The 27,399-nt window shown below is 35.8% G+C and overlaps 1 protein-coding gene across 3 annotated transcripts in view; it reads left to right on the forward strand.

The window, feature by feature from the left end:
- Positions 1–557: 557 nt before the first annotated feature.
- Positions 558–27,399, forward strand: part of LOC145305332 (uncharacterized) — a 29,874-nt gene continuing 3,032 nt past the window's right edge. Inside the window, exons 1-16 of one of the 3 annotated variants that reach the window (XM_080146946.1) lie at positions 558–639; positions 4,849–4,943; positions 6,062–6,231; positions 14,761–14,825; positions 15,250–15,294; positions 16,325–16,393; positions 17,132–17,185; positions 17,748–17,823; positions 18,188–18,261; positions 18,886–18,952; positions 23,861–23,914; positions 24,310–24,345; positions 24,709–24,771; positions 25,190–25,264; positions 25,653–25,706; positions 27,135–27,189. In XM_080146946.1, coding sequence (XP_080003072.1) covers positions 583–639; positions 4,849–4,943; positions 6,062–6,231; positions 14,761–14,825; positions 15,250–15,294; positions 16,325–16,393; positions 17,132–17,185; positions 17,748–17,823; positions 18,188–18,261; positions 18,886–18,952; positions 23,861–23,914; positions 24,310–24,345; positions 24,709–24,771; positions 25,190–25,264; positions 25,653–25,706; positions 27,135–27,189 — 1,109 coding nt within the window. In that variant the 5' untranslated portion in view covers positions 558–582. Of the gene's footprint in view, positions 640–4,848; positions 4,944–6,061; positions 6,232–14,760; positions 14,826–15,249; positions 15,295–16,324; positions 16,394–17,131; positions 17,186–17,747; positions 17,824–18,187; positions 18,262–18,885; positions 18,953–23,860; positions 23,915–24,309; positions 24,346–24,705; positions 24,772–25,189; positions 25,265–25,652; positions 25,707–27,134; positions 27,190–27,399 lie in introns of all 3 variants that reach the window. The other 2 variants (XM_080146947.1, XM_080146949.1) reach the window with 2 other exon arrangements.

The following is a 27,399-nucleotide window of genomic DNA, read 5'->3' on the forward strand; positions in this document are numbered from 1 at the left end:
CTATCTATCTCTCTATCTTTATCTCTCTCTATCTATCTATCTATAGTTTCTGCATGTTTTTACAGGAAGCCTACCTATGGTCACGTATTCATCCTATTTCAAACAAAACCAGTTAAGAACAAATCAGTCCCTCTCTCTCTATCTATCTCTCTATCTTTCTCTCTATATATAATCTATCTATCTATAGTCTCTGCATGTTTACAGGAAGCCTACCCATGGTCACGTATTCATCCTATTTCAAATAAAACCAGTTAAGAACAAATCAGTCCCTCTCTCTCCTCTATTTCTCTATCTATCTATCTATAGTTTCTGCATGTTTTTATAGGAAGCCTACCCATGGTCACATATTCATCCTATTTCAAACAAAACCAGTTAAGAACAAATCAGTCCCTCTCTCCCCCTCTCTCTCTCTATCTGTCTCTCTCTATCTATCGATAGTTTCTGCATGTTTTTATAGGAAGCCTACCCATGGTCACGTATTCATCCTATTTCAAACAAAACCAGTTAAGAACAAATCAGTCCCTCTCTCTCTATCTATCTATCTATCTATAGTTTCTGCATGTTTTTATAGGAAGCCTACCCATGGTCACATATTCATCTTATTTCAAACAGAACCAGTTAAAAACAAATCAGCAGCAGGTACTGACAGCTAGGGACGTTCAACTTTACGAGGGGGGGGGGGGGTAAAAGGGAGGGGCAGAAGTGACACTTTTTGAAACCAAAACTTTAAGTCAAAGGAACTCAACTAAATAAAGAGCTACAGCTCTTAGATTTTGCCATCGGCGGAAAAAGGCAAAAAATTCGGCGGGAAACGGCGGTTTTCGGCGGGAGCGGCGGTTCCGTCGCCGTTTCTTCACAGTTCCATATTGTACCTCTATAAAGCAACTGCCATGTCAAATCTCAGAGCTGTAGCTCTTTATTTAGTTGAGTTCCTTTGACTTTTAGTTTTGGTTTCAAAAAGTGTCACTTTCGGCCCCTCCCTTTGTTAACTCCTTGAATGCCTTTTATTTTGAGGGTTGGGGGGTTAAAAACCCAAATAATTGGGTTGAAAATGAAATGTAAATTCTTCTGTGTTTTAATAATTCCATTGTGCTAAAAGAAACTACATAGTACAGCCATAATTATAAATTCTATAATCCAAAGTAGAACAATGTCTGTCTATCCGTCCGTCTGAATCTAAATATCTCAACAACTGCCAAAACTTTCAGTCCGTCCGCTAGTCTGTATCTTAAGATCCCGGCAACTGCTAAACCTGTTGGGACAAACTTTTCAGATAAATACTGGTCTTGGAATGATTTTCATCTATTTTCTTGGGGGTGGGAGAGACACCTTCCCTGAAAAAATTCTTAGGGTAATCATCCCCCCCCCCCTCACTGGACAAAAAATCCTGAACAGGTTAGGAGCGAACCCGTACTAGCATAAAGGGGGGGGTGCGTAATGACATCTATTCTTAATCCGTGAGCAAAATGGTCTAAATATTGAGCTAGACCCTTCAAACTTGGTATATAAGCCTAGTCCTGTAGGTATTACATCTAAATGGCAAAAAAATCCAAAAAATTTTATTTTTAGGTTAGGTTAGGTAAGAAAAACCCTGCGGAAATGGGGGTTTTAGGCTTTTTTGGTCTATTTTGATGTGGAAACTTACCTTAAATTTTGTTTTCTTAGGGTTTTAACTTAAATACACTGTGTCTATTCATAAGGACATTATTTAAGATGATTCAGCAAGTTGGGGACCGACCCCAGGGGGCTAGGTGGGTGGCCCGCAAGGGTTAAGTGCATATTTTCCAATATACATGTTGTGACACATCAAATTATAGGTTTTTTAGGTCAAGGATCTCAAATTCAGAGCTAAAATAAGCATTAGACTAATCTGAAGCTAGCCCCAGCGGGCTAGGTTGGTGGCCCGCAGGGGTTAAGTGCATTTTTTCCAATATATATCTTGTTATATATCAAAATATAGGTATTTTAGGTCAAGGAACTCAAATTCCGAGTGAAAATTAGCATTAGACTAACCTGAAGCTAACCCCCCCGGGCTAGGTTGGTTTTCTGGGGACCGACCCCAGGGGGCTAGGGGGTGGCCCGCAGGGGTTAAGTGCATTTTTTCCAATAAATATGTTGTGATACATCAAATTATAAGTTTTTTAGGTCAGTATCTCAAATTCAGAGCTAGAATTAGCATGAGACTAATCTGAAGCTAGCCCCAGCGGGCTAGGTCAGTGGCCCGCAGGGGTTAAATGCATTATTTTTTAATATATATCTTGATATATATTAAAATATAGGTTTTTAAGGTCAAGGAACTCAAATTTAGAGCTAAAATTGGCATAAGACTTACCTGAAGCTAACCCCCGCGGGCTAGGTAGATTTTCCATAGGGATTATGTGCATTTTACCTAACCTAACCTAGAAACTTACTTATTCTTTTTGTTTTTTTCCTTGAATAAACTGTGTCTATGAATGAGGACATTATTTTAGATAATCCAGCAAGTTGGGGACCAACCCCAGCGGGCTAGGTGGGTGGCCCAAAGGTGTAGTGCATTTTTTCTAAGGTATGTGTTGTCATACAATTATACAATTATAGGTTTTTTAGGTCAAGAAACTCAAATTCAGAGCTATTTTAAGCATTAGACTGACCTAAGGCTAACCCCTGCAGATTATATTATATCATCCTTATACTAAAGTAACAGGATGTCTGTGTGTCTGTGTGTTTCTACCGAAGGATCTCGCTAACCGCTGAACCGATCGGGTTCTCCTTAACAGGGTAGCTTCTCATAGGTCCCGGGAAGGTTTATAACCATTTTCTTGGGGGGTGGGACACCCCAAACTCCCCAAAAAAATAAAAATCCCCCCCAAAATTTTTTTTTATTTTTTTATTTAAAATAAAAAAGGAGGGGGAAGGGACACCCCCCCCCCCCACCCAACAAAAAATGTTCACCCACCCAAAAAATTTTTTTACTTTTAAAATCTAATATAAAGAAATTGGGTTATCAAATTCGACTCCCCCCTCCTCAAGTGCTCCTAGAGGCCTCTAGGGGCGTAGCCACTAGTTTTAGATAAAGTCCTCATTAATAGACACAGTTTATTCAAGAAAAAACCTATAAAAATATAAGTAAGTTTCTAGGTTAGGTTAAGTAAATGCTCTTAAGCCCTGCAGAAAACCAACCTAGCCCGGGGGGGTTAGCTTCAGGTTGGTCTAATGCTAATTTTCGCTCATAATTTGAATTCCTTGACCTAAAAAACCTATATTTTGATATATATCAAGATATATATTGGAAAAAATGCACTTAACCCCTGCGGGCCACCAACCTAGCCCGCTGGGGCTAGCTTCAGATTAGTCTTATGCTAATTCTAGCTCTGAATTTGAGATACTGACCTAAAAAACTTATAATTTGATGTATCACAACATATATATTAGAAAAAATGCACTTAACCCCTGCGGGCCACCCACCTAGCCCCCTGGGGTCGGTCCCCGACTTGCTGGATCATCTTAAATAAAGTCCTCATTAATAGACACAGTTTATTCAAGATTAAAACCTGTAAAAATATAAGTAAGTTTCTAGGATAGGTTAGGTAAATGCTTCTAAGCCCTGCAGAAAACCAACCTAGCCCGGGTGGGTTAGCTTCAGGTTAGTCTAATGCTAATTTTCGCTTGGAATTTGAGTTCCTTGACCTAAAATACCTATATTTTGATATATAACAAGATATATATTGGAAAAAATGCACTTAACCCTGCGGGCCACCAACCTAGCCCGCTGGGGCTAGCTTCAGATTAATCTAATGCTTATTTTAGCTCTGAATTTGAGTTCCTTGACCTAAAAAACCTATAATTTGATGTGTCACAACATGTATATTGGAAAATATGCACTTAACCCTTGCGGGCCACCCACCTAGCCCCCTGGGGTCGGTCGCCAACTTGCTGAATCATCTTAAATAATGTCTTTATGAATAGACACAGTGTATTTAAGTTAAAACCCTAAGAAAACACAATTTAAGGTAAGTTTCCGCATCAATATAGACCAAAAAAAAGCCTAAAAACCCCATTTCCGCAGGGTTTTTCTTACCTAACCTAACCTAAATATAAAAAATTTTGGATTTTTTTGCCATTTAGATGTAATATTTACAGGACTAGGCTTATATATCAAGTTTGAAGGGTCTAGCTCAATATTTAGACCATTTTGCTCACGGATTAAGAATAGATGTCATGACGCACCCCCCCCCCCCTTTCAGGAAGGGAGGGGACAATGGGCTATTTATTACACAAGTCCCCAAAGGATTACAAAACGGTTTCTTTTTCGTCAGCTTTGGAGACTTTTATTTAATTGTGATTGGTTGGTCCATTAAGTTAAATGTCCAAACGTTTTAACCACATACTGTAATCTACAGAAGGAGTAATTTTGTGTATCATTATTGGGAATGTACATTAATTTATCGACTCTTGTCTTATCCCTTTAGATCACTGTTAAAATTACTAATTTAAGTAAAAGCATCGTAGTGGAGATATATTTATTGAAAAATGCTGTTTTCCTGTCTTATTTATTATTTATTTGACAATTCCAATGACCTAATATGTATCTTTGTACAACGGTTAGCGAGATCTTAGGCTCCAGACACATAAATTGACATCCTGTTGCTTTTATACAATAATAATTCCTCTTTGTTTTCTTTAGGGGGCAGTGGGTACTTCTTCCAATAATTCAGTGTCTACACTTTTCTACCAATATTTTTTATACAATCATTTAGGGATGTTTTTCAATTTATCGCCCATTGTCTTATCCCTTAAGATCCCTGAGTTTGACTTAACGTAAGAGAAGGCATATCCACTTACTAAGTTATTTATGTCACTTTTATTTAGGGGGCGGTGGGTACTTCTTCTAAAAATTTAGCCGCTCAAAGCAGCCACCAAAAGTTTTCCAACTCAACAGCTGATTATAAAACCAAAAATTCTTCAGGAAGGGGATAAAGTCAATCCCAATAATAAAGTACAGGATCTCTGTGTACCTACTGTGTGTGTGTCTGTACCGAAGGATCTCGCTAACTGCTTAAAACAATATGGTTCTCCTTTACAATGTAGCTTCTCATAAGTCCTGGGAAGGTTTATAACTATTTTTGGGGAGGGTACAACCACCATCCTGAGGGAAATCGTCCCTTGTAAGTTGTAATATAAATAAACTAGCGGCTACGCCCCTAGAGGCCTCTAGTGGCACTTTAAATTTTTTTTGTTCCAGTCTCTTTTTAAGTCTATATACGATACCTACCAATGTTTCGTTCAAGTCTCTCAAATATTTTTTAAAATTTTAGATTTTTTATGATTTCTCATGGGAGGGTGGTGGTACCCTCCCCCAAAATAGTTATAAACCTTCCCGGGACCTATGAGAAGCTACCCTGTTAAGGAGAACCCGATCGGTTCAGCGGTTAGCGAGATCCTTCGGTACAAACACACAAACAAACAAACACACAGACAAACAGACAGACATCCTGTTAGATAGCTAAATTAGATATACATATGTACGTGTTTCTATACACCTAATATAACTTTTTATAGGGAGGGAGGGGACATTGGGCTGTTTCTTACACTAATCTTCAAAGTTATCATAATAACGTTTTTGCCTTATTGTTGGCTTAATAACTTTGGGGACTTTTATTGGGTGTTTCAACTCAAACTTTTTTCATCACCAATATTTTTATGTTTAATTTTTGAGAGATAAAAAAAAACAGGCAGATAAATATTAAATTACTTTAATATAAGAACTAGCGGCTATGCCCCTAGAAGCCTCTAGTACCGTGTTAAGGTGGGGAGGGAGGGGGTAGTCGACCTCCCCCTCATTTAAAGTTTTTAAAAGAAATTTTTTTTTAATTGTTGGAGGAGGGGAACTCTTTTATTTGGAGGGTGAAGGTACCCTCAACCAAAATAGTTAAAAACCTTCCCTGGGCCTATAAGGAGCTTCACTGTAAAGGAGAACCATATCGGTTCAGCGTATAGAGAGATCCTTTGGTATAAACAAAAAAAGCTTACTACTTTATATAATAGGATTGTATGTAAAATTACCCTTTATCCCCCAATTGTTAGGTCATCAATCTAATGTTGGTAAACCTCATCAAAACCAGGCTGCCAACCGCAACCATACTAGGAACCAGAACCAGGTTGCCACGGGGAATGGCAAGGCCAACAGCAGTAGTGAGAATGCCACAGCCTATCAACAGCAGTTTCTCAACTATCAACAACAACAGCAACAGCAGGGATAGGGAACATGAAGAAATAGTTTTAAGAATAGAATATTATTAAGGACGTTTACATCAAAAAGTAGAAAAGATTTTTCGCAGCAGAGTTTCTAGCATTTTTTATTTGGAGTGCTTTCCCCTATTTGTTTGAGATTCATTAAATAACTAGGTATTCTACCTTAATAATTCTATAAACTTTTTAGTTTTTTTTCGATATCCAAGTCGTTCCAATACCGATCAAAAGACCCACCTGCCAACTTTTAAACTACTTTTGTGGGATTCAGTGTTTGATAACTAGAAGTTGAAACCAGTTCTGAACCGGACTAAAAACACATGTATCGTATTCTGATATATGAATAAACAAAGAATACAAAAATAGTAATGATCATAGGATTTATCCCTCGCAGCCCACAATAATTTGTTTGCCCCGAGGGGCCAAAGACTCGAGCTAACAAAACTGGTATTAATAACTTTTATTCTAATATTTCTGAAAAATTGTCTGTAATTCTGTGCTATACATGATTTTTTAGTATAATTCAGAATCGTTTCTTATTCAGCGCATATTAATGAGTTTCAAAGCCATAATGGAATTTAATACTCACATTAAATATTTTATTAATCTATCCCTTTATAGGTATACTAATTTACCATTAAACAAGGATGACAACATCCATAAAAGCGAAGCGCTAAAACGGTAGGACAAACGGACATTAACACTTCGACACCCAATGATCAACCTAACATATAATGTTTTAGGCTTGATCCTTGATGTCTGTTGGAAGAATAAAGAAGATCAATTATTAGTCATAATCATTGTGATTCTAATATTACATATATATATTCTCGCTCCTTATATATGTAGCCTTCATATGGCAATGGTCTCTCTTTACTTTCAGAATATCATTATTATATAAATGTTACTCCAAGCAGGCCTTTCTGCGTAACTATTACTACATTACTTCTCTTCTCCATTTCCGCCGGCTACCGATCTGTTGACTGGCGTTTCCATCAGCCAGCTGCAGTCTCTACCTTCTCCAGGAGTCCTCAGTTCCAGTTGACCAGGTACGGTTGTTTACGTGGTGGCAGCGGTCCCAAATCCCACACCCATCAACCTCTCGCCAACAATGTCAGCCCTGAAGCTTAAAGCTCCAGAAGTCCTACCAGCAGATGGAGTCACATCTGTCGCCTTTAAAGCCTGGAAAAACTCTTTATATTCCTTTCTTGAACAAGATACAGTCAACTATCTGTTCTTATCTGGAGGAATATATTCCGATTGGATTGCTCTTGTTGATTCTGATAGTCGCAAGAGAATCCAAGAGTTGCATTCCAGGGATCCTGATAAAGTAAAACTTTCTCGTAAAGTTGGAAATGATTATTCTCGAGATGACCTTGAGGCAGAACTTGACGAGCTACTCCTGAAAAGGAACTCTCAAGTCTCTAAAATCATCCAACTAATTGCTGTTTGTTGTCATTACTCTGAGCATGATGACATCACAAACCAAAGTACTTCCACTGAATGGATCATGAATTACCTCCTTCAACACTACAATTTAGAAAAGAAGGGTGCTCATTTCCTCAAAGTTAGTGAGCTTTCCTATAAACCAGGATCTAACCACCAAACCTTCTACAGGGAGTTTAGATCAGCTATTTGTGATAATACTAAACGTAAAGGTCACAAAGTAAAATACTTGAATGACAAGGAATTAAAAGAGGATGAGGGAATCTCTCCTACCTTCGAAGAAACCATTGTGCTATGGTGTTTAGAAAAAATTGATCCTAGACTTCCCATGCATGTGAGCAAGACCTTTGGACATCAAATGGTTGGTCACATGACTTTAAAAGACCTGCAAGTTCAAATCTTTCAAAGGATTCCAAGCATGATTGAAGATTTGAATGATGCAGAAGCTAATCGTGCCTCTGCACTGAATTCTACAGCACTACAAGATGATCCTAAAGTAGATTCATCTATTGCCGCAGGTCAAGTTCAAAGACATAGATCCTGGAAATCTAAACGCAAAAACACATTCTGTCGAATCTGTAAGACTGCAGGAAGGCCTCCAGCAGTGTACGAATCTCATTTCCCATCAAGCTGTAAGCTTAAAGGTGCTCTTCTGAACTCAGTTCTTGCTGATGATTCAGATCATGATGATCCTGATGATCATGATGAAGAACAATGACTATCTTCAGATTGCTCCACCCCATCACAGGAAATAACTAGTATCAATTACCTCAATCCGATTCCTAGCCAAATTCTTACATTGTTTTACAACAACAACCCTTTCCATATTACACTAGACAGTGGAGCAACTGTTTCATTTGTACGCAAATCTTATGCAGACAAACACAACATACCTATTTTACCAAACAATCAACTCGCTTTACTTGCTGATGATAAAACCAGAATGACATCTCTTGGTGAAATAGACATAAAATTACAACGAGGTCCATTAGAAGTCAGGCTCAAAGCACTGGTCATGGATAAACTTCAGGCAGATTGCTTTGGAGGTACTACATTTCATTTTGAGAATGATGTGCAAGCCAAAATTAGAACTAGAGAAATTAAGGTCAATAAGCACACCTTTCCTCAGACTAACGAACACTTGCACTTGCCTGAACCACCCTCTAATCTGGCCTCTGTGTCACTTAAAGCACCATCACATACATTTCTTCATCTCAACAAGGTAGCATCAGTCTTACCTAACGGAACCATTGATATTCCATTTAATGATAAAAGGCTCCCTAGTCAGTCTGTTTTAGCTGTTCAGCCTACTAACAACCCCTTATGGCCACCTCAGATGTGCACTGTTAACTCCAACAGCATATCATATACAAACAACACAGACAAACCACTCATTGGGGACAAGACAACCAAGTTCCTCTGTCTCCCACTTACAACTGAAAAGATAGACCCTAACTTTAAAGTGCCTCCCCCCAAATTGTCTGTTATGGCTGAACCATGTTTTTCGGAAATAATTCTTAAAAACACAAATAAGGATATATTAAAACCTCACCAGCTTGAAAGATTGGCTGAAATACACATCATTAACAGTCATGCCTTTAACACAGACTTGTCAAATGGCTACAATGGGAATTCTGGAAAATTCCAAGCTGCACTAAACTTTAAGTCAGAACAATTGCCTACTTCAAAGCAATGTCCTGTACCTCTCTATAATCACAAATGTCTTGCACTTCAGCAACAGCTTATGGACACTCTTGAAAATCAAGGTGTTCTTGTTGATCCCCAGAAGCACAACATACAGGTGAAGAAAGTATCTCCTTCTTTCATTCTTCAAAAAGCTAGAGCTAAACACAAAAAGCTAGAAGAGTGCTGTTTGGATGATATTAGATGGGTCGTTGCTTTTAACAACCTTAATGATGATCTTTTACCTAAACCATCTAAACAAACCTCTGGTAGAAATGTCCTAACTTTCATTGCTAAACATAAGTTCCACATACATGCAGACTTGTTCAACTCATATTTCCAAATACCTATTCGTAAACAAGACTGGCAATGGCTTGGAGTACGTACACCCTTTAGAGGAGTCAGGGTATTAACTAGAGCTGGACAGGGCTTACTCAACTCTGAAACAGAACTTGATGAATTGGTATACAGAGTTCTGGGTGATGAGATTCTGAAAGGTTTCTGTTATGTTGAGAGGGACGACATAATTGTTGGAGGAGACTCAATAGACTCCACAATTGAGAATTGGAACACAGTCTTAACAAAACTGAATGATAATAATCTTAAAGTTGCTGCTTCAAAGGTAAAGATTTTTTCTAAAGACATAGAAGTATTTGGTCATAGGATAATTGATGGTAAAGTTCATCCATCAGACCATATACTCACATCTCTTGGCAAATCCTCTATTGATCAGCTTATCACTGTCAAACAGTTAAACTCTTGGAAAGGTTTGTACAAAACCTTGCTATCATCCATTCCAGGCCTTGCACACATCCTGGATCCATTTGACAAAGCAGTGTCAGGTTTGTCTTCCAAAGACAAATTTGTTTGGACTCCAGAACTCATAGCCTCTTTCAATAATGCTATGTCACATCTGGACAATGTCAACAACCTGACCCTACCTCATCCTTCAGAGCAGTTAATTCTTATGCCAGATGGAGCCCGCATACCAGGTGGTATAGGATGGGCTCTGTTTGTCCAAAGGAATGTAAATAACAAATCATGTCTTCTACCAGTACAGTTCTTTAGTGCTAAGATCAAACCATACATGACCAAATGGCTTCCTTGTGAAATTGAAGGTGTAGCAGCTTCACTTGCTATTAATGCTACATCTCATTGGATCTTATCTTCTACAAAACCAACATATGTTACGCCAGACTGTAAAGCAGTAGTAGAAGCAGTAGAACGTATGAGGAAAGGGAAAATGTCAAGGAATCCACGTCTTCAAACAATACTAATCTCAATAAATAGAAGACCTGTTACATTCATCCATTCATCTGCTAAGACAGGTCAGCACATTATACCAGATCATGCAAGTAGATTAGACATTACCTGTGGATCCAAAGATTGTGCAGTAGAGAGATTTTTGGATGATATACCTGACAATGTTCAATGCATGTCAATTATGTCCATAAATGATCTCTTTACTCCCAATGTTCCTTGCCACATAGCTGCAACAGCCACAGAAAACATTTTGTCACTCGCTGAAGGGAATCACCTTCCATTAGGGGACAAACATGTTTGGCAAACAATGCAGGAAAATGACAATGACATAATGACTGTAAAAGAGCTGTTAACAACAGGTGATTCTCCTAGGAAGAATGCATCACGTATGGTGAAAACCATTTTCCGTCATGCTTCTTTACACAAAGACCTAGTAGTTGTCACTGAATCAGACAATAAACTATTCAAAGATTATCACAGGATTGCGATTCCTAAAGATAAAGTCAGTACCATTTTACAGATGATTCATCTAAAGGGAAATCATCCTTCTCAATATCAAAGTGAAAAGGTTTTTTCTAGGTACTTTTTCTGTCCTGGATTTCGCAACACTCTGATTGAATTTTATAATCAATGTTTCTTGTGCACCTCTATCAAAAAACATGAGATTCCTAAACCTCCATTTAGAGAACCAGATCCTCCTAATCATCCTGGTACTCATTTCAATGTAGATGTTATGAAAAGGAACAGGCAAATCATATTAGTTTGCACGGACATCTTCAGTAAGTATGTCACAGCTGTTCTGATTGCTTCTGAGACAACTGAAAATCTTGCTGATGGAATAGCAAGAGTTACTTCACCTATTAGAAGATCTCAGCAAATCTTTGTCAAAACAGATGCACATCCTTCTTTCAAATCTCTTCTTCACTCACCAACCAAGGAAATGAAAAACTCTGGCATTAATCTTGTTTTAGGAAATGTTTTCAATAAAAACAGCAATTGCCATGTTGATAAGATTATTCAGGAACTTGAAAATGAAATTCGCAAAACACACAAAGACAAGGACATCCTTTCTAACTTTGATATTGCAGATGCTACATTTGCCTTGAATTCAAAGTTAAGACGGCAGAACTTGTCTTCTTCTGAGATTCTCTTTAAAAGAGACAACATACACAATGATCCTATTAATTTTTCTGACAAGACATTTAGGGATTTAACATTGAAAGACCAAAAGAAACAGCATGTTAGAATGAAGAGGTCTTCATCTCCAAATGCCATCACACCAGGAATGATGGTTATGTTTAAGCAAAATCCTTCCAAACATACCAGAAGACTTCCATTTCTAGTTATTGAAATGAATAAAAATGCAGTAAAACTGAAGAAGATACTAAATTTGGACACAGAAAGACAAATGAAGTTGTCAACTACTATACATGAAGTACATGTAGATAACCTGTTTCCAGTGAAATCCTTTTCAAATGTATCAAACTTTAACAAGCCTTCTTCTGAAAAAACAAAATCTGAAACTCACTGGACACCAATCACACCCATGGATGACAGTGACTCTGACATTGAGTCAGAAAAGGAAGATTCCTCTACTGATCATACTTGTAACCACACCCTATCTTCCCAACAAGATAGTTCTAGTAGTCAACACAATACTAGTGCTGTTAACATGTCAATTGATAATCTGAACATTGAAATTAATCATGATGAATCAATTCACACATTTGATGAAAATCCTAGGTTAAGACCAAGGCTAAAAGAAAAATGGATTACCAAGAGAAACAGTTTAAAGAATGAAAAGATTGTCAGACTTTGTGAAACCATAGCTGCAGTAAAAATTCAAACTTGGTACAAACGTAATATTGGTAAAAGAATCAACCACAAACACTGCATGAAATTACGAAACAGGAACCAAACCCCAGAAATCATCAGAAGCAAAAGCTTAAACAACATTTCTGAGGCAATATTCAGTAATGATGAAGATTATTGACTAATTGATTCAGAAAGCAAAGATACTCTTGACTGGGATTCATCACCAGAGTGTTTAGAGCTTGATAAATCTAACAAACATCAGCCCTTAAACATTGAATTCTGCAAGGGCAGTAAAGATTTCACTCGTGTTTACAACTTTGACAATGCCCTACCTATCACAAACAACCCTTATGACTTTTCTTCCATCCTACCGATTTCACCCAAGAAAACAAAGAAGAAATCTACCTTTAAATATATTAGAAAATTCATAAGTAGCAGAAAGAAAAGTGGTGGAGCTTCTAAACATTAGTAGGCTAAATAATACCAATTGGAAAGTTTTCCTAACAGGTATGATTCTTAATAAACTGCTGTAGAGTAATCTACTTACTAGGTTTATTATTTACCGATTTAGCAGATATCAATCCACACTTTGAATCACTCATAATGTATCATGTTTTAAAAACTAAAATAATTATTCCAACAACAATTTTTCAAAACTCAATATAATAAGAATATTTAAAAGGCTACTATTTGGGAAGTTTCCCTGTCAAGTATCCATCTAATTGAACCTTAAATATACATCCTATCAATTAGTTCATTAGGTATCACAAACTTTTTATCTTAAATATTCTCCTCATAAAGGTATTAGTTTGTTAATCCAAACATTAGTAGAGTATCTACACCTTGTTTAGTTAACAACTTAACCAGTAATAAATAATATAATATAAAATGAAATCAAAGTGTAAAAATAAAAACATTATAAACATAAAATATAAGATAAATTAAAGCAAAGTATAGCACAGTATAGTTTTCTTAACACTGCATTAGATGGGCAGATTTTTAGTTCATTGCTACATTGCATAGTAATTGAGTAACTATTCCACAGTACAGACAACATTGAGAAGTTTCTCTCATTAGTGCCTGTATTGTATTAAAATTACAATGATATCAAAGACATCATCTATGAATTTCATTCGTAGACTCTGTCCAGATCTCAATTTAACCCAGCAGTAGTGAATTCTACAAATATGGGTTTAATTGTCTTCTGAAGGGGGCAGCGACACCCAATGATCAACCTAACATATAATGTTTTAGGCTTGATCCTTGATGTCTGTTGGAAGAATAAAGAAGATCAATTATTAGTCATAATCATTGTGATTCTAATATTACATATATATATTCTCGCTCCTTATATATGTAGCCTTCATATGGCAATGGTCTCTCTTTACTTTCAGAATATCATTATTATATAAATGTTACTCCAAGCAGGCCTTTCTGCGTAACTATTACTACATTACTTCTCTTCTCCATTTCCGCCGGCTACCGATCTGTTGACTGGCGTTTCCATCAGCCAGCTGCAGTCTCTACCTTCTCCAGGAGTCCTCAGTTCCAGTTGACCAGGTACGGTTGTTTACGCTTGTTTAGTGTCAGAACTGAATAATAAGAATATAAAAGTATACTTAAAACATACTTACATTTAAGACTTGATTATAGAGCTGCTTCGCTTATCATATTGTACTTTGTTGTCCCAGGAATCAATAACCAAAAATCTGATCAAACGGATAAAAAGTAGGAAAATCAACATGTTTATAATGGACGTACGGACATTCTGGTAATGATTATAGAGTTGCTACGCTTTCTAAATCGTACCTAACTTCTACAGGAATCACCATGCAAAGTTTGAAATCGATAGGACAATTCTAACATGCCTGAGTTAACGAAAAAAAAGCTATCTATCTCGGACGGACGTACGGACGGACCGACCCTAATTATAGAAAATCTTCGCTTTTAATAAATCATTATCTTTGCGTGGCAGGGGTGTATATATTCTGCACAAGATTTATTTTTTTCCCCGGCTACAAATTTCTTTATTTTTTTCCCCCCCTAGTTTTTTCTCACCAAGTAGGGGGGAAAATGGAAAAATATTTAAAGAATTCTATATTTTACTTATTTTATCCCTCCTACCACACATTCTTTTAGTTTTTTTTTACCAAGGAGGGGGGGGGGAGGTGGAAAAAATGTTTTTAGTTTTCTTAATTTTTACATTTTTTTTCCCTCCAACCACTAATTTTTTATTTACCTCCCCCCCCCCTGAGCCGGGGATCCCATGTAGAATATACACCCCTGTTGTGTGGCTTGTTAACATGTTCCATATCCCAAATGTATAGCAAAACAATCAAACAAATCCGCCAACAAATTCCAGTCTAGAAAATTACAAGAGTAACTTTAAGGTATTCACTCCTTTATGAAAGTAATAGAATGTCTGCTTTAAGATCTCGTTTGTTGTACCGATATGATTCTGCTTTACAGTGAAGCTTTCTATAAGTCGAGTGAATGTATATAAATGTTTGGGAGATATAACTCTAACTTGAAATTATCGTCAATTGTCTTGTCCCTAACGTTTCCTGCTTTTTGCCTGAATGTAAGAAAAATTGTAAAAATAGCTTCTAATAAACTGTATTTAAGGAATCGATATCATATATTTGCACCAAATTTTCATGTACTCTAAAAAAATTGATAATCGCAGCTGTCTAAAATAACGATACACCGCATTTTTACACAATTCACTCCCCTTTTACTGGATAAACGAACTAACCAATAAATGAGGTTCATATTAGCAACCTAAATTTACAAATTTCCCCCCTCTTATTTTAGATAAATAACCTTCATCAGATACAAACCCAGCCAGTCACTAATCAGGTGAAAAAGAAAAAATATAGGATTTGTTAAAAGTAATTTTAATCGATTAAAAAAATATGTCAATTTAATCTTATGCATTAATTACATGTAATATTAATCCATATCTATATTACAAAGTAGAACGATGTCTGTCCGTCCGTCCGTCCCTTAAGATCTCGGTAACCACTAAACCGATCGGATTCTACTCTTCAGGAAATATACCTACTGGTCCTTGGTGGTTTAAGGCTATTTTCTTGGGGAGTGGGACACCCCCAACCCCCCCAAAAACAAAAAATCCACCCCCCATTTTTTTTGTAGGGGATTTCCTTGGTCCTTTTACGTATTTCGCCCAAATTTTTTTTATCACCTCTTGGGGCAAAGCCCCTAGAGGCTAGGGGCGAAGCCACTAGTATGTATAAAAGTATCAGGCCGGTGGTAAAGATCTCGCTGCTGGACTGATTTGACACCCTGAAATTGGAAAACTTATAATTGATGAAAGTCACAAACTATCTGTGTTATGTATTTTAGATTCGATTCACCTCCCCGACTATGAGCGGATGCACTACGTTAAGCCACGGTTGCGGGTTTACTTTACAGCGTTGCAGAGCCGTTTGATTTTGGTGCGGCTCCGCGGAGCCATCTGTGATGATGGCGGCTCCGGCCTAAAATCAAGAAAAACTCGGCATAATTTTTCCCCACGTCTATTTTGGACTTTTGAAGGTTTCAAAAGTTTATTTTTTGATAAAAATGGACTTGAAAAACTTAAAAAAGGGACATTTGCACACGACAAAACAGAGTTACCAAATTATAATTCATAAAAAATCTCTTTGATTATCTAGTCCGGAGCCGGAGCCGTTTTTTAACGAAAATTACGGCTCCGGCTCCAGCAAAATATGGCGGCTTCCGGCTCCGCAACACTGCTTTTTAAAAACTTATTTAAATTATACATACAGCTTCGCTACTTTCACTTCCAATCACCTTTTGCATCTGAATCCTAACTTCAGAGAATCAGGGCTACATACACACAATATGTAAAATGTGTTTGTCCTAGGGGTATGTGATCGAAAGAAAAGCTCAAGTTCCTATCAAGGATATTCAGCCAGATTTTTCCAGAAATCAGGTATGCTGCAGTTTTAGATATATTAATAGACAAGCATACAAAGTATTCATGTAATCTGGAGATACCTTTTTTGTTAAATAAAAAGAAATAGATGATTCCTTAAACATTAAGGTAAAACCCAAGACTATCAATTACCAAATGTATTGACTATAATTAGTGAGTATCCTGTTTTTCAAGCGATTTACCTTTATTTTAACTAGCGGCTACGCCCCTAGAGGCCTCTAGGGGGGTATTTTTTCATTTTTGGGGTGTCCTATCCCCCAAGAAAATAGTTATAAACCTTCCCGGGACCTATGAGAAGCTACCCTGTTATGGAGAACCCGATCGGTTTTAGCGGTTAGAAAGATCCTTCGGTATAAACAGACACACAAACACACAGACAAACAGACATCCTGTGACTTTAGTATAAAGGATTATTGAAAGTTCGGCTGTTGAGACGGTTGTCATCCATTTTTTTAAAACATAGCTTCTAATATTTTTAATGATGCTTACCCTCAAAGTGCTTAAAATTAATTGATATCAAGTTGAAAGGGGAATATTAATTTATTTTCTTTGTATCTAACCCCTAAAAGAGGTGGTCTTAATCCTGATGAGGTCAATACCTTCTGTACCTACCGAATATAATACTCGTGAACTAAAAAAATCAGTAAAAAGCTAACCCTCAAACTAAAGACGGGGCGGTTAATGTTATGTGCTCGACTAAGGACTTTGAGAGAAACCGATATGATATTAATTTAGAGCATGTTGAACCGAACTCCCTGGTGTAACAAACATTTCTATCCACAAAACAAGGTAAAGAACAGGGATCTTAAAGGATAAGACAATAGACGATATATTGATTACACTTATTATTATAAATAAAGTTACCCTTTCTGCAGATTACAAATAGTGGTAAAATTTTTTGGATTCTGTGAATCAACTTAATGAAACAACCAATGAAAATTAAGATGAAGTCCCCAAAGTTGTTGAGACAACAAATAAGATAAAGTTATTATAAAACGTTGGGGAATTGTGTAATAAGCCCCAATGTCCCCTCCCTTCCTAGTAACAATTTAGAAAAGCTACTCTCTACATGGGTATGATTAGGTGGAGAGTTTTTTAAAGCTTTAAGGACAGACGGAAATAAATCTTCAAATGAAAATTTAGCTGTTTATCTTACATAGCAGCCATATAAATCATATAAATCGCATTTCCCCCCATAGACTCCTTACGTAAATTGAATTGTAGAGTATCTTCCGGACTCAAAAAAATAAAATATCAAATACCTTTGTTCTTGGAATACAGTGTGGAGGAAATCCCTGAAAATAAAGCTTCCTTTAAAAAAATGAACTCACACATCCTCGTTTTTTTTAAGGAGTGTAAACTGGCCTCCCCGCCCCCTGGACACAAATGTAACTTTACCTGTCAGAACGAGATTCAAGTACAGAAAGGTATGTTAAGGACTAATGACGTCCAAGCTTTTTTATTAGGATTGGGGGGGAATGATGATTTCAAGATAGTAGGTTTTTTTTAGTAATAGGGGGGTTGGTTAATTGCGCTTGAAGAGAATTGTTGATTTCAGATGAATTTGAGTGGTAATTCCAAAGTTTTTGTTGTGACTTGGCCCTGAAATATTGGAGATATTAGTTTGGGGGGGGGGGAGTTTTATTTTGATAGTTTTTTTAAATCTTTTTTTTATTTCCCTTTTCCCTAACACACGTCCCTAGACGTCTGTGGCAGTTTAAAGTTTGCCCTTTAGGATCTTGCTATCAAAATCTAGTACAGGTTTTAGCCCATTTATATACATATTTTTAGAGATAATCCGCTATCCTGCCTCTCACTTCATCAACATATTCAAGGACAAAAAGAAAAACTTGGATGAAGATATGGTAATTTTTATTGTGAAGATTTCTCATAATGATTTTCATTTAATATGGACTTGGTTGGTTGGTCTGTAGGTCATGCTACAAAAGAAATATTTATATAATGTAAATGCTTCCAGGGAGGGATTAGGGGACATTGTTATACTAGTTCCCAAAGTTTTATAATAATGTTTTTTTATTTGTTGGCTTAATAGCTTTGGGGACTTTAATTTTACTTTGATTGGTTGGTTCATTCAGTTGAGAGACCAAATGTTTCAACCACTAGGTAATCTTCTATAATAGGTTATTTTGTGTAACATCATTTTAGCGGCCATTGTCTTACCCCTTTAGATCCCTGAATCTTTTCAGTCTACAGAAGTAACAAATGAGATTAGTAATATTGATGGTTTTAATATTTTCAACTTTGGAGTGCCTCAAGGATGTCTGCTTGGACCTACGATTTTGTGTACTAATTTTAATTTTTTTGAGGTTTTTTTAGAGGGCAACGTTGCTGTATATTGATTTTAATCTTTTTTAGCCTGGAATTAATTTGAGATTTTTAAGGTTTGTATGATTTTACACAAAAGGACAATAGGTAGTCTTTTTTGTTTTAAAAAGACACCTGTTTTCATAAAAACCAATCTATTTTAGTTGCCAGAAGTGACAGATGAGATTTTTAATGTTGATGGTGAAACTAATCCAAGATTTCAGCAAACAGGTGACATGAACTAAAAATTAACCCAGGGAGGGAGGGGACAATGGACTGTATGTTATTAAGGTACCCTAATTTTCATTAATGTGCCATATATTAGCTGAATTGAATTTTTTGGTGCTTTTAAAAATATTGATTGGTTGGTTTTAAATAGGAGTGTCTAATCTTTTTGATTAGGTAATAAGTTTAATTTACAGAAAAGTTTATCATTATGTATCAACATTAATTTATCAGCCATTGTCTTATCAGGGGTGTATATTCTGCATGAGATCCACTGCTAAAGGGGGGAAATATGAAATATGTGGGAGGGGAAAAAAAAAGTGCACTAAAAACAAAAGTCTGTCTGTCTGTCCGTCAGACATGAAAAGGGGGAAACATGGTTTTCTCCCCATGCCCAGATGGACCTACTCCAATATCTTTTTAAAGAGAGAGAAAGTTTGGCTTGGACTTCCCCCCCCTCTGTTGCCAAAAAAAGATGTCTCCTTGTTTTCTTCTCGCGAAGGCCCATGTCATGAGACTTGTCTTTCTGTCCTCCTGGTCTTCTTTGACAACCCTGAGGGGGCGTTCCCTCTTGCACCACTGTGAGGCAGTACCATTCTTGATCATGTTTTCCTTGCCCTCTTTATCCTTATCCTCAATAATAATCACCTCAATGGGTTCATCTTTAATTTCTGGTCCGTAGCTGATTTCCCCCTTTATATCTAGGTAAATGAGGTGAGAGGGCGACTCATCCAGTATTTTTTTTGTAAATTCATCTTGAACCATCAAGCCAGATATTTTTACAAATCTGACACTGAATCGTGCTGCAATGGTTTGAGGTCAAGTTAAAATTGTATCTATGGTGGCTACTCTGACAAGGGTCTTACTCTCCAGCCCAAATGATTGCATGTGCTCGCAGTTCTGAGTTCTTATTGGTATTTCCATTTTTCTTGAGGATATTGTCTCCTTGTTTTCTTCATGTGAAGGTCCCATGGGACTTGTTAGTTGTCTTTCTAGCCTCCTGGTCTTCTTCCCCCCTCTGTTCCTATAAAAGACGTCTCCTTGTTTTCTTCATGCAAAGGTCCCATGGGACTTGTCAGTTGTCTTTCTAGCCTCCTGGTCTCCTTTGCCACCAGAGGGGGCGTTCCCACTTGCGCCACTGGGAGGCGGTATCATTCTTGATCATGTTTTCCTTACCCTCTTCATCCTCATCCTCAATAGTAATCACCTCAATGGGTTCATCTTTAATTTCTGGTCAGTAGCTGATTTCCCCCTTTATATCTAGGTAAACGAGGTGAGAGGGCGACTAGTCCAGTAATTTTTTTGTAAATTCATCTTGAACCATCAAGCCAGATTTTTTTACAAATCGGACACTGAATCATGCTGCAGTGGTTCAAGGTCAGGTTGAAAATTTTATCTATGATGGCTACTCTAACAAGGGTCTCACTCTCCAGCCCAAATGATTGCACGTGCTTGCAGTTCTGAGTACTTATTGGTATTTCCATTTTTCTTGAGGATATCGTCTCCTTGTTTTCTTCTCGTGAAGTTCTCATGGGCCTTGATAGTTGTCTTTCTAGCCTCCTGGTCTTCTTTGCCACCTGTGGGGGCGTTCCGCTTGTGCCACTGGGAGGCGGTACCATTCTTGATCTTCTTCTTATAGGGCGTTTGCATTTGCACTAACAGTGTCTGGCCTACATGTTTTTATGGAGAGAGAGAACTCGGCTACTGATCTCCCCCTCCATTGCCAAAAACAGATGGCTGCAGGTTCCAGGTTGCCCTGTACATTAGTGTGGCCCAATTGAAGGTCTAAATCGCTTTTCAATGTGCGTTAAGTAAAAATAGGTTATGCATTGTTTGTAGATCTTAGCCCTATAATTGATTTTAAGAAAAAATCTATCACTATCTCGTCCAATGCAATTTTTATTTTCATTCTTTCTTCCCCAATAAATATAGCCTTACACCGGATATAACATCAAATTTTCTGTCTGTTTGTTTACAAACATTGAAATGAAATATTAAAATCACCAGGAATAAACATATGAAGAAAGAAAGTATTAAATTTTTTTATGTACTATTACAATAATTTGGGAAAGCTAATTCATACAGCAAAATCATTGAAGAAAAATAATTAAAGATATGCCTTACTCTTTATTCCTGGTTTAATAATAAACAATCAAATTATTTTTTGCAATATTAATTTTTTTATTAGTATCCTTTTTTTAAAAGTTGGATATGAGAATAAGTGTTTTACATATTTTTTTTACCTTCATTTAATTTCTTATTAAAATAAATTGTCTCTATATTGGCGACAATGTCTGTTGAGACATGAAATTTATCAAAAACTCTTTTTCCTATTTTATGTCTTTAAAATGTAGATTTTTAAGAGTTTTTCATCATTTCTCTTCTCATAAGACTAATAACTACTGTTTTAGTTCAATTTCTTACACAAATTATCAGTTTAAATAAAACAATGTTTTTAGACGTTATTTGGAATTATTCGGCAGGAATGGCGGTTCTGTCTACTTTTTATGATTGCTTAGTATTTGAACTCTTGTTACATTATTTTAGGTTGGCAGTTCTTTACTTATTTCTTGTTAAAATTATGAAAATATTAAGTTTTTGATAAAAAGCTTAAGATTGAAATTTCGAGATAAATTTTTATTGTAGAGAGGTCTAGTTTTCACTAAAAGGTCTACTTTTGAGCCGGTAACAACTTCAAGGTATCCGCAAATTGATATGGTAAAGATTTAAAAATTCATGTTTTTTTGGGCCAGTCTACTGTACATTACAGTTTTGTCTCCTCTGGCCTCCTGGTCAGTTAGCCATCCAGATGGATGTTCCCGCTTAGACCACGTGGAGGTCCCACCATACCCCAAGCAACCATTCTTCATCATGTTTTCCTTACCCTCTTTATCCTCATCCTCAATAGTAATCACCTCAATGGGTTCATCTTTAATTTCTGGTCAGTAGCTGATTTCCCCCATTATATCTAGGTAAACAAGGTGAGAGGGCGACTCATCCAGTAATTTTTTTTGTAAATTCATCTTGAACCATTAAGCCAGATTTTTTACAAATTGGACACTGAATTGTGCTGCAGTGCACACTGGTCCGGAGGGGTCAACAATTCAATTTTTCCTACCCATCAATTTAGACAAAAGTTGACCTGCCAGCCTTCAAAGACATCCTGGGCCACCTATATTTTAAATATCAACCCATGTTAATAATATGTTTTTTGAAATAATTTGGAGCCAAAGCTGCAGAACTCTAAAATCTAAGAACGTATTATTGACATTGTTAAATTGGCTATACTTGCTTAAATCTGATAAAATCAAATATCCGCATGTTGGAAATTGTCCAACTAAAATAAGTCCTACATAAGTTCAAAAATTATTTATAACACAAAAAATGGTACAAAATGCAAAAATGTGTTTTTTTCCCTCAGTTTTTAAGATAAGGGTAAGTTTGGCAAAATTTTCTTATTGAGTACTCTCTGAGCTTTTCGCATGTTTATTAAAGAGAATTTGTTGGTATTGCAATTAGCTTAATATTTCACGATATATATGGCATCCGGTTTTGTTCGTTTTTTGCATTATCTTAAAAACTAATAGATCGATTAAATTTCATCGATGTTGTAATTTAGAATTATTCCGACGCACGTAGAGGGGGGAAGGATCTATTTTTGCGGAGTAATATCTAATAAACAAAATGAAAACATACGAAATAGCTAAATAGTATAAAAATCTGTTATATTTCATGTAGGTTAGTTAAAATAAATTTTTAAATGTCAATTTTATTGTTTTATATTCATATAATTGATATTATTCTTTCAGCCTACTCTTTATGTTTCTTCATGTGTGTGTGTGTGTGTGTGTGTGTGTGTGTGTGTTTCGCGCCTTGTTATTTCGTAGCATCGAGTGAGGAGAAACAAGAATACACACACTCACATTCAAACACACAAACAAATGCATATCCTTATAAAAATATGCCATAATTTTATAAGCCTCTAGTAAGATGAAATAACAATGATTTAAAATATTTTCTAAATGGATAAAATCAAGAAAATTTAGATAAAATAATCAAGATATTAAAAATTAAAAACGCGCAAATTTGAAATTTGCAGCTGGTGAAAAACTGGTTATACTTACAAAAATTTTTACTTCACATGATATTTAGCCAATGCAATTGTCTACAAAAAAGTATTTCAGAGTCTTCTTGATTGGACAACTCCTTCCCGCCCTAAATGTCCAATAAAACCTCGGGAACGGCAAAAATCAGACTTTAAAGGTCATTTTAACAGTCTTTGACCTTCGAGGTCATGTATTTTTTTTTTCATAAATGGACTCCCCGACCCATAAAACCCCTAATTTGCTGTATTGGGCATTAAAATCGGCCAAAAGACGGCTGAAAACGAATTGTTGACCCAAAACTGCGTTTTCAGACCAGTGTGCAGTGGTTAGAGGTCAAGTTGAAAATTGTATCGATGGTGGCTACTCTGACAAGGGTCTTACTCTCCAGCCCAAATGATTGCACGTGGCCGCAGTTCTGAGTTCTTATTAGTATTTCCATTTTTCTAGAGGATATCTGGCACTTGAGGTTGACAACCACGTGATCACAGATAACTTCATCGTTCTTCTCCCTGTTGAAATGTTCCTTTATAAAATACTTCTTGGATTGTAGGTCAGCTCTAACAATATCCTTCAGTTTTGTGTTTAGTTTATATCTTAAACACATTTTTTTTGATTTCTTTGATCTCTTAGTGAAATGAATCAAGTAAAGTAAGCTTAGACAAATTAATTTGCACATCAAATGTCATCTTGAATACTTACAAAATAGGAATTAATTTAAATGAGAAATTGTTAAAAATTGGACTCACAAAATGGTATTGGACCTGCCTATACATCCATTGTCTTATCCTAAAGATCCTGTATATTTAAGGAGGTAATAGTGGAAGTGATCCTGATGTGATAACCCTAGATGATGATGATGACATAGGAATTCAACATTAATTAGTTTTAAAAGCAAAGCTTTTCTATTTTAAGGACAGTTATGTTGCACTTTGTTATAGGACCTACAATAAATCGGAAGGCCATCATGTCCCTCAAAGTACTTATCTTTATATTAAAGTAAAAGGATGTCTGTCAGTCTGTGTGTCTGTCTGTCTCTAGCTTAAGATATTACCAACCACTGAACTGATATGTTTCTTATTTACAATATTATGAAGCTTCTCATAGGTCCTGGAAATGTTTAAAACTATTTTGAGGGAGTGAACTAGCTGCTTAACAAAATGTTAAGATGTTAATACCCCCTTTAAAGGGATATTTTCAAGTAAGATCTGCCCCTAAATACTACAGACCCTGCTGTTAATGTTGAACATGACCTAATGCTAGATGACCCTGACTGTATATTAAGTGGTGGTGAAGGTTAGGTTATTTTCAAGTGGGATATAAGGATTTTGCCAATTTTGATACTTAATTAAGTATCTTATTTAATGGATTAATCAATGTTAAGATGTTAATATTTAAGGGATATTTTCAAGTATATAGGGATTTGGCCAATTTTGATACTTAATTGAGTATCTTATCTAATAGATTAATCAATGATAAGATATTGATGAGAAAAAAATCCTAAAAAGGTATATAGGAATTTTTCCACTTTTGATACTTATTTAATGGATTAATCAATATTAAGATGTTAATACCCCCTATAAAGGGGTATTTCCAAGTGGGATCTGCCCCTGTATACTACAAACCCAGCTGTTAATGTTGAACATGACCTAATGCTAGATGACCCTGACTGTATATTAAGTGGTGGTGAAGAAACTGAGACTCAAAATATCACTAATTCACAGGAATTCAGATTATATTTCATTAAACACTTGAAATGACTGATTAAGTTTGAGGAAGAAGTTCATGGAGTGAGTGGACATTAGGCTGTCCATTTCACTAGTCCTCAAAGTTTTAAAATAATGTTTTCTTGTTTGTTGGCTTAAAAACTTTAGGGGCTTTTAATGAGTATTGATTTGTTGGTTTCTTTTGGTAACTGTTCAGTTCATTCATCTACAGAAGGTGCAATTTTGTTCATCAATTTATCGGTCATTGTCTTATCCCTTTAGATCTCGTAAGAAAAGTGACATTGACTGATTATTATTCTATAAAAAAATTACTACTGGCTTAACAACTTTAAGGACTGTTAATGAGTTTTGAATGGTTGATTCATTAAGTTAGTTCTATGTTAAAAAGAAATATAATTAAATGAATATTAAAAAGGAGTCTACTAACGATATTGAAGCTGACTATAACACTACTGCTACCAAAACTCCTAAAATAGACGATGAAGATATACAGGAATGTTGTTCTTAATATATTATACGCAGAGTTTAATTTAAGTTTCAAAATGGAAAAGTAAAGAAAAATTTTTTTTGTTGGAGTAATTTTTAAAGAGTGATTTCTCTTGGGAGGTTATAAACCTTTCTTAGACCTATAAGAAGCTTTACTGTTAATTAGAACCATATAGGTTCATTGGGTAGTGAGATCCATCGCTTCAGACTCGTTTATTGGTCAGTTCGTTAATCCATTGGGAGTGGAGGGGATTGGCATAAAGGGATATGGATGGAGTATATCCTTATTTTAGCCCGATGCGAGTTTCACTTTATTAGAATGCATGAAAATCTGCTGTAAGATCCGAGTAATAATATATCCATGTTAACTAACATTGAACATCATCTTTTTACAGGAGCTGCTTAACTATAAATATGTTCATGTCCCTAAACAAGTTGTAGAAGGTATTCTTAAAAATTAAATTGTGCTTAAATTAAAGTAACAGGATGTCTGTCTGTCTGTTTGTCTGTTTTTCTGTCTGTCTGTCTAATAGTCTTCATTTCTTAAAAGTTTCCTATTGGTCTAGGAGCTGATTAATTATAAATATGTTCATGTTTCTAAACAAGTTGTAGAAGGTATTATTTCAAAAGTGCATATTTAAGTAACAGGATGTCTGTCAATTTGTCTGTCTATTAGTCTTCATTTCTTAAAAGCTTCCTATAGGTCTTGGAGCTGATTAACTATAAATATGTTCATGTCCCTAAACAAGTGGTGAAAGGTACTCTTTCAAAAGTGCATATTTATGTAACAGGATGTCTGTCTGTTTGTCTGTTTATAGGTCTTCATTTCTTAAAAGTTTCCTATAGGTCTTGGAGCTGATTAATTCTTAACTATAAATATGTTCATGTTTTTAAACAAGTTGTAGAAGGTATTCTTTAAAATTAAATAGTGCTTATATTAAAGTACAAGGATGTCTGTCTGTTTGTCTGTCTAATAGTCTTCATTTATTTAAAGCTTCCTATAGGTCTAGGAGCTGCTTAATTATATATATGTCCATGTTCAACAAGTTGTAGAAGGTACTATTTAAATAGTGCTTATATGAAAGTACAAAGATGTCTGTCAATTTGTTTGTCTATTAGTCTTCATGTCTTTAAGTTTCCTATAGGTCTTGGAGCTGATTAATTATAAATATGCTCATGTTCCTAAACAAGTTGTAGAAGGTATTCTTTCAAAAGTGCATATTTAAGTAACAGGATGTCTGTCTGTTTGTCTGTCTATAGGTCTTCATGTCTTTAAAGCTTCCTATAGGTCTTGGAGCTGATTAACTATAAATATGTTCATTTTTCTAAACAAGTGGTAAAAGGTTATCTTTAAATAGTGCTTATATCAATGTGAGTAAAGGATGTCTTTCTGTCTGTTTGTCTGTCTCTTTGTCTGTCTGTATGTTTGTCTGTCTGTCTGTTTGTCTGTATGTTTTTCTGTATCTTTGTCTGTCTGTCTGTCTGTTTTTCTGTCTTTCTGTCTGTCTGTTTGTCTGTCTAATAGTCTTCATTTCTTTAAAGCTTCCTATAGGTCTTGGAGCTGATTAACTATAAATATGTTCATGTCCCCAAACAAGTTGTAGAAGGTATTCTTTAAAATTAAATTGTGCTTATATAAAAGTAACAGGATGTTTGTAAGACAGCTTTCCGCGGATATCAAAATGATAAATTATTTGATTACACCGGCCCGGGCCATGAAAACTGGTTTCAATTATATGATTTTTTATTTTAATATTCGTGGAAAATTGTCCGTGATATACATAACTTTTCAGTATAGCCGAGAACCGGTAATAATCCAGCGTATATTAACCGGTTTCGAAGCCATACTGAAAAAAACTTTTTATTTTTTAGATGAAAGAGATGAGACTAAAATGCTGTTCAAAATTTTCTCTAAAAAACATCGTCAAGGAAATAAACAATTCTATGATAGGGATCTAAAGGGATAAGACAATGACCGATAAATGTATGTGTACATTCCCAATGATGATACACAAAAATACCCCTTCTGGTAATGAAATTAGTGGTTGAAATTTTAGGACACTCAACTCAATGAACCAACCAATCATAATTTAATTAAAGTCTCCGAGGTTATTATTCTAACGAATTAGTGAAACTA

Source organism: Acartia tonsa, chromosome 14, assembly GCF_053477335.1.
Source record: "Acartia tonsa isolate MP-2025a chromosome 14, ASM5347733v1, whole genome shotgun sequence".
NCBI classification, from domain to species: Eukaryota; Metazoa; Arthropoda; class Copepoda; order Calanoida; family Acartiidae; genus Acartia; species Acartia tonsa.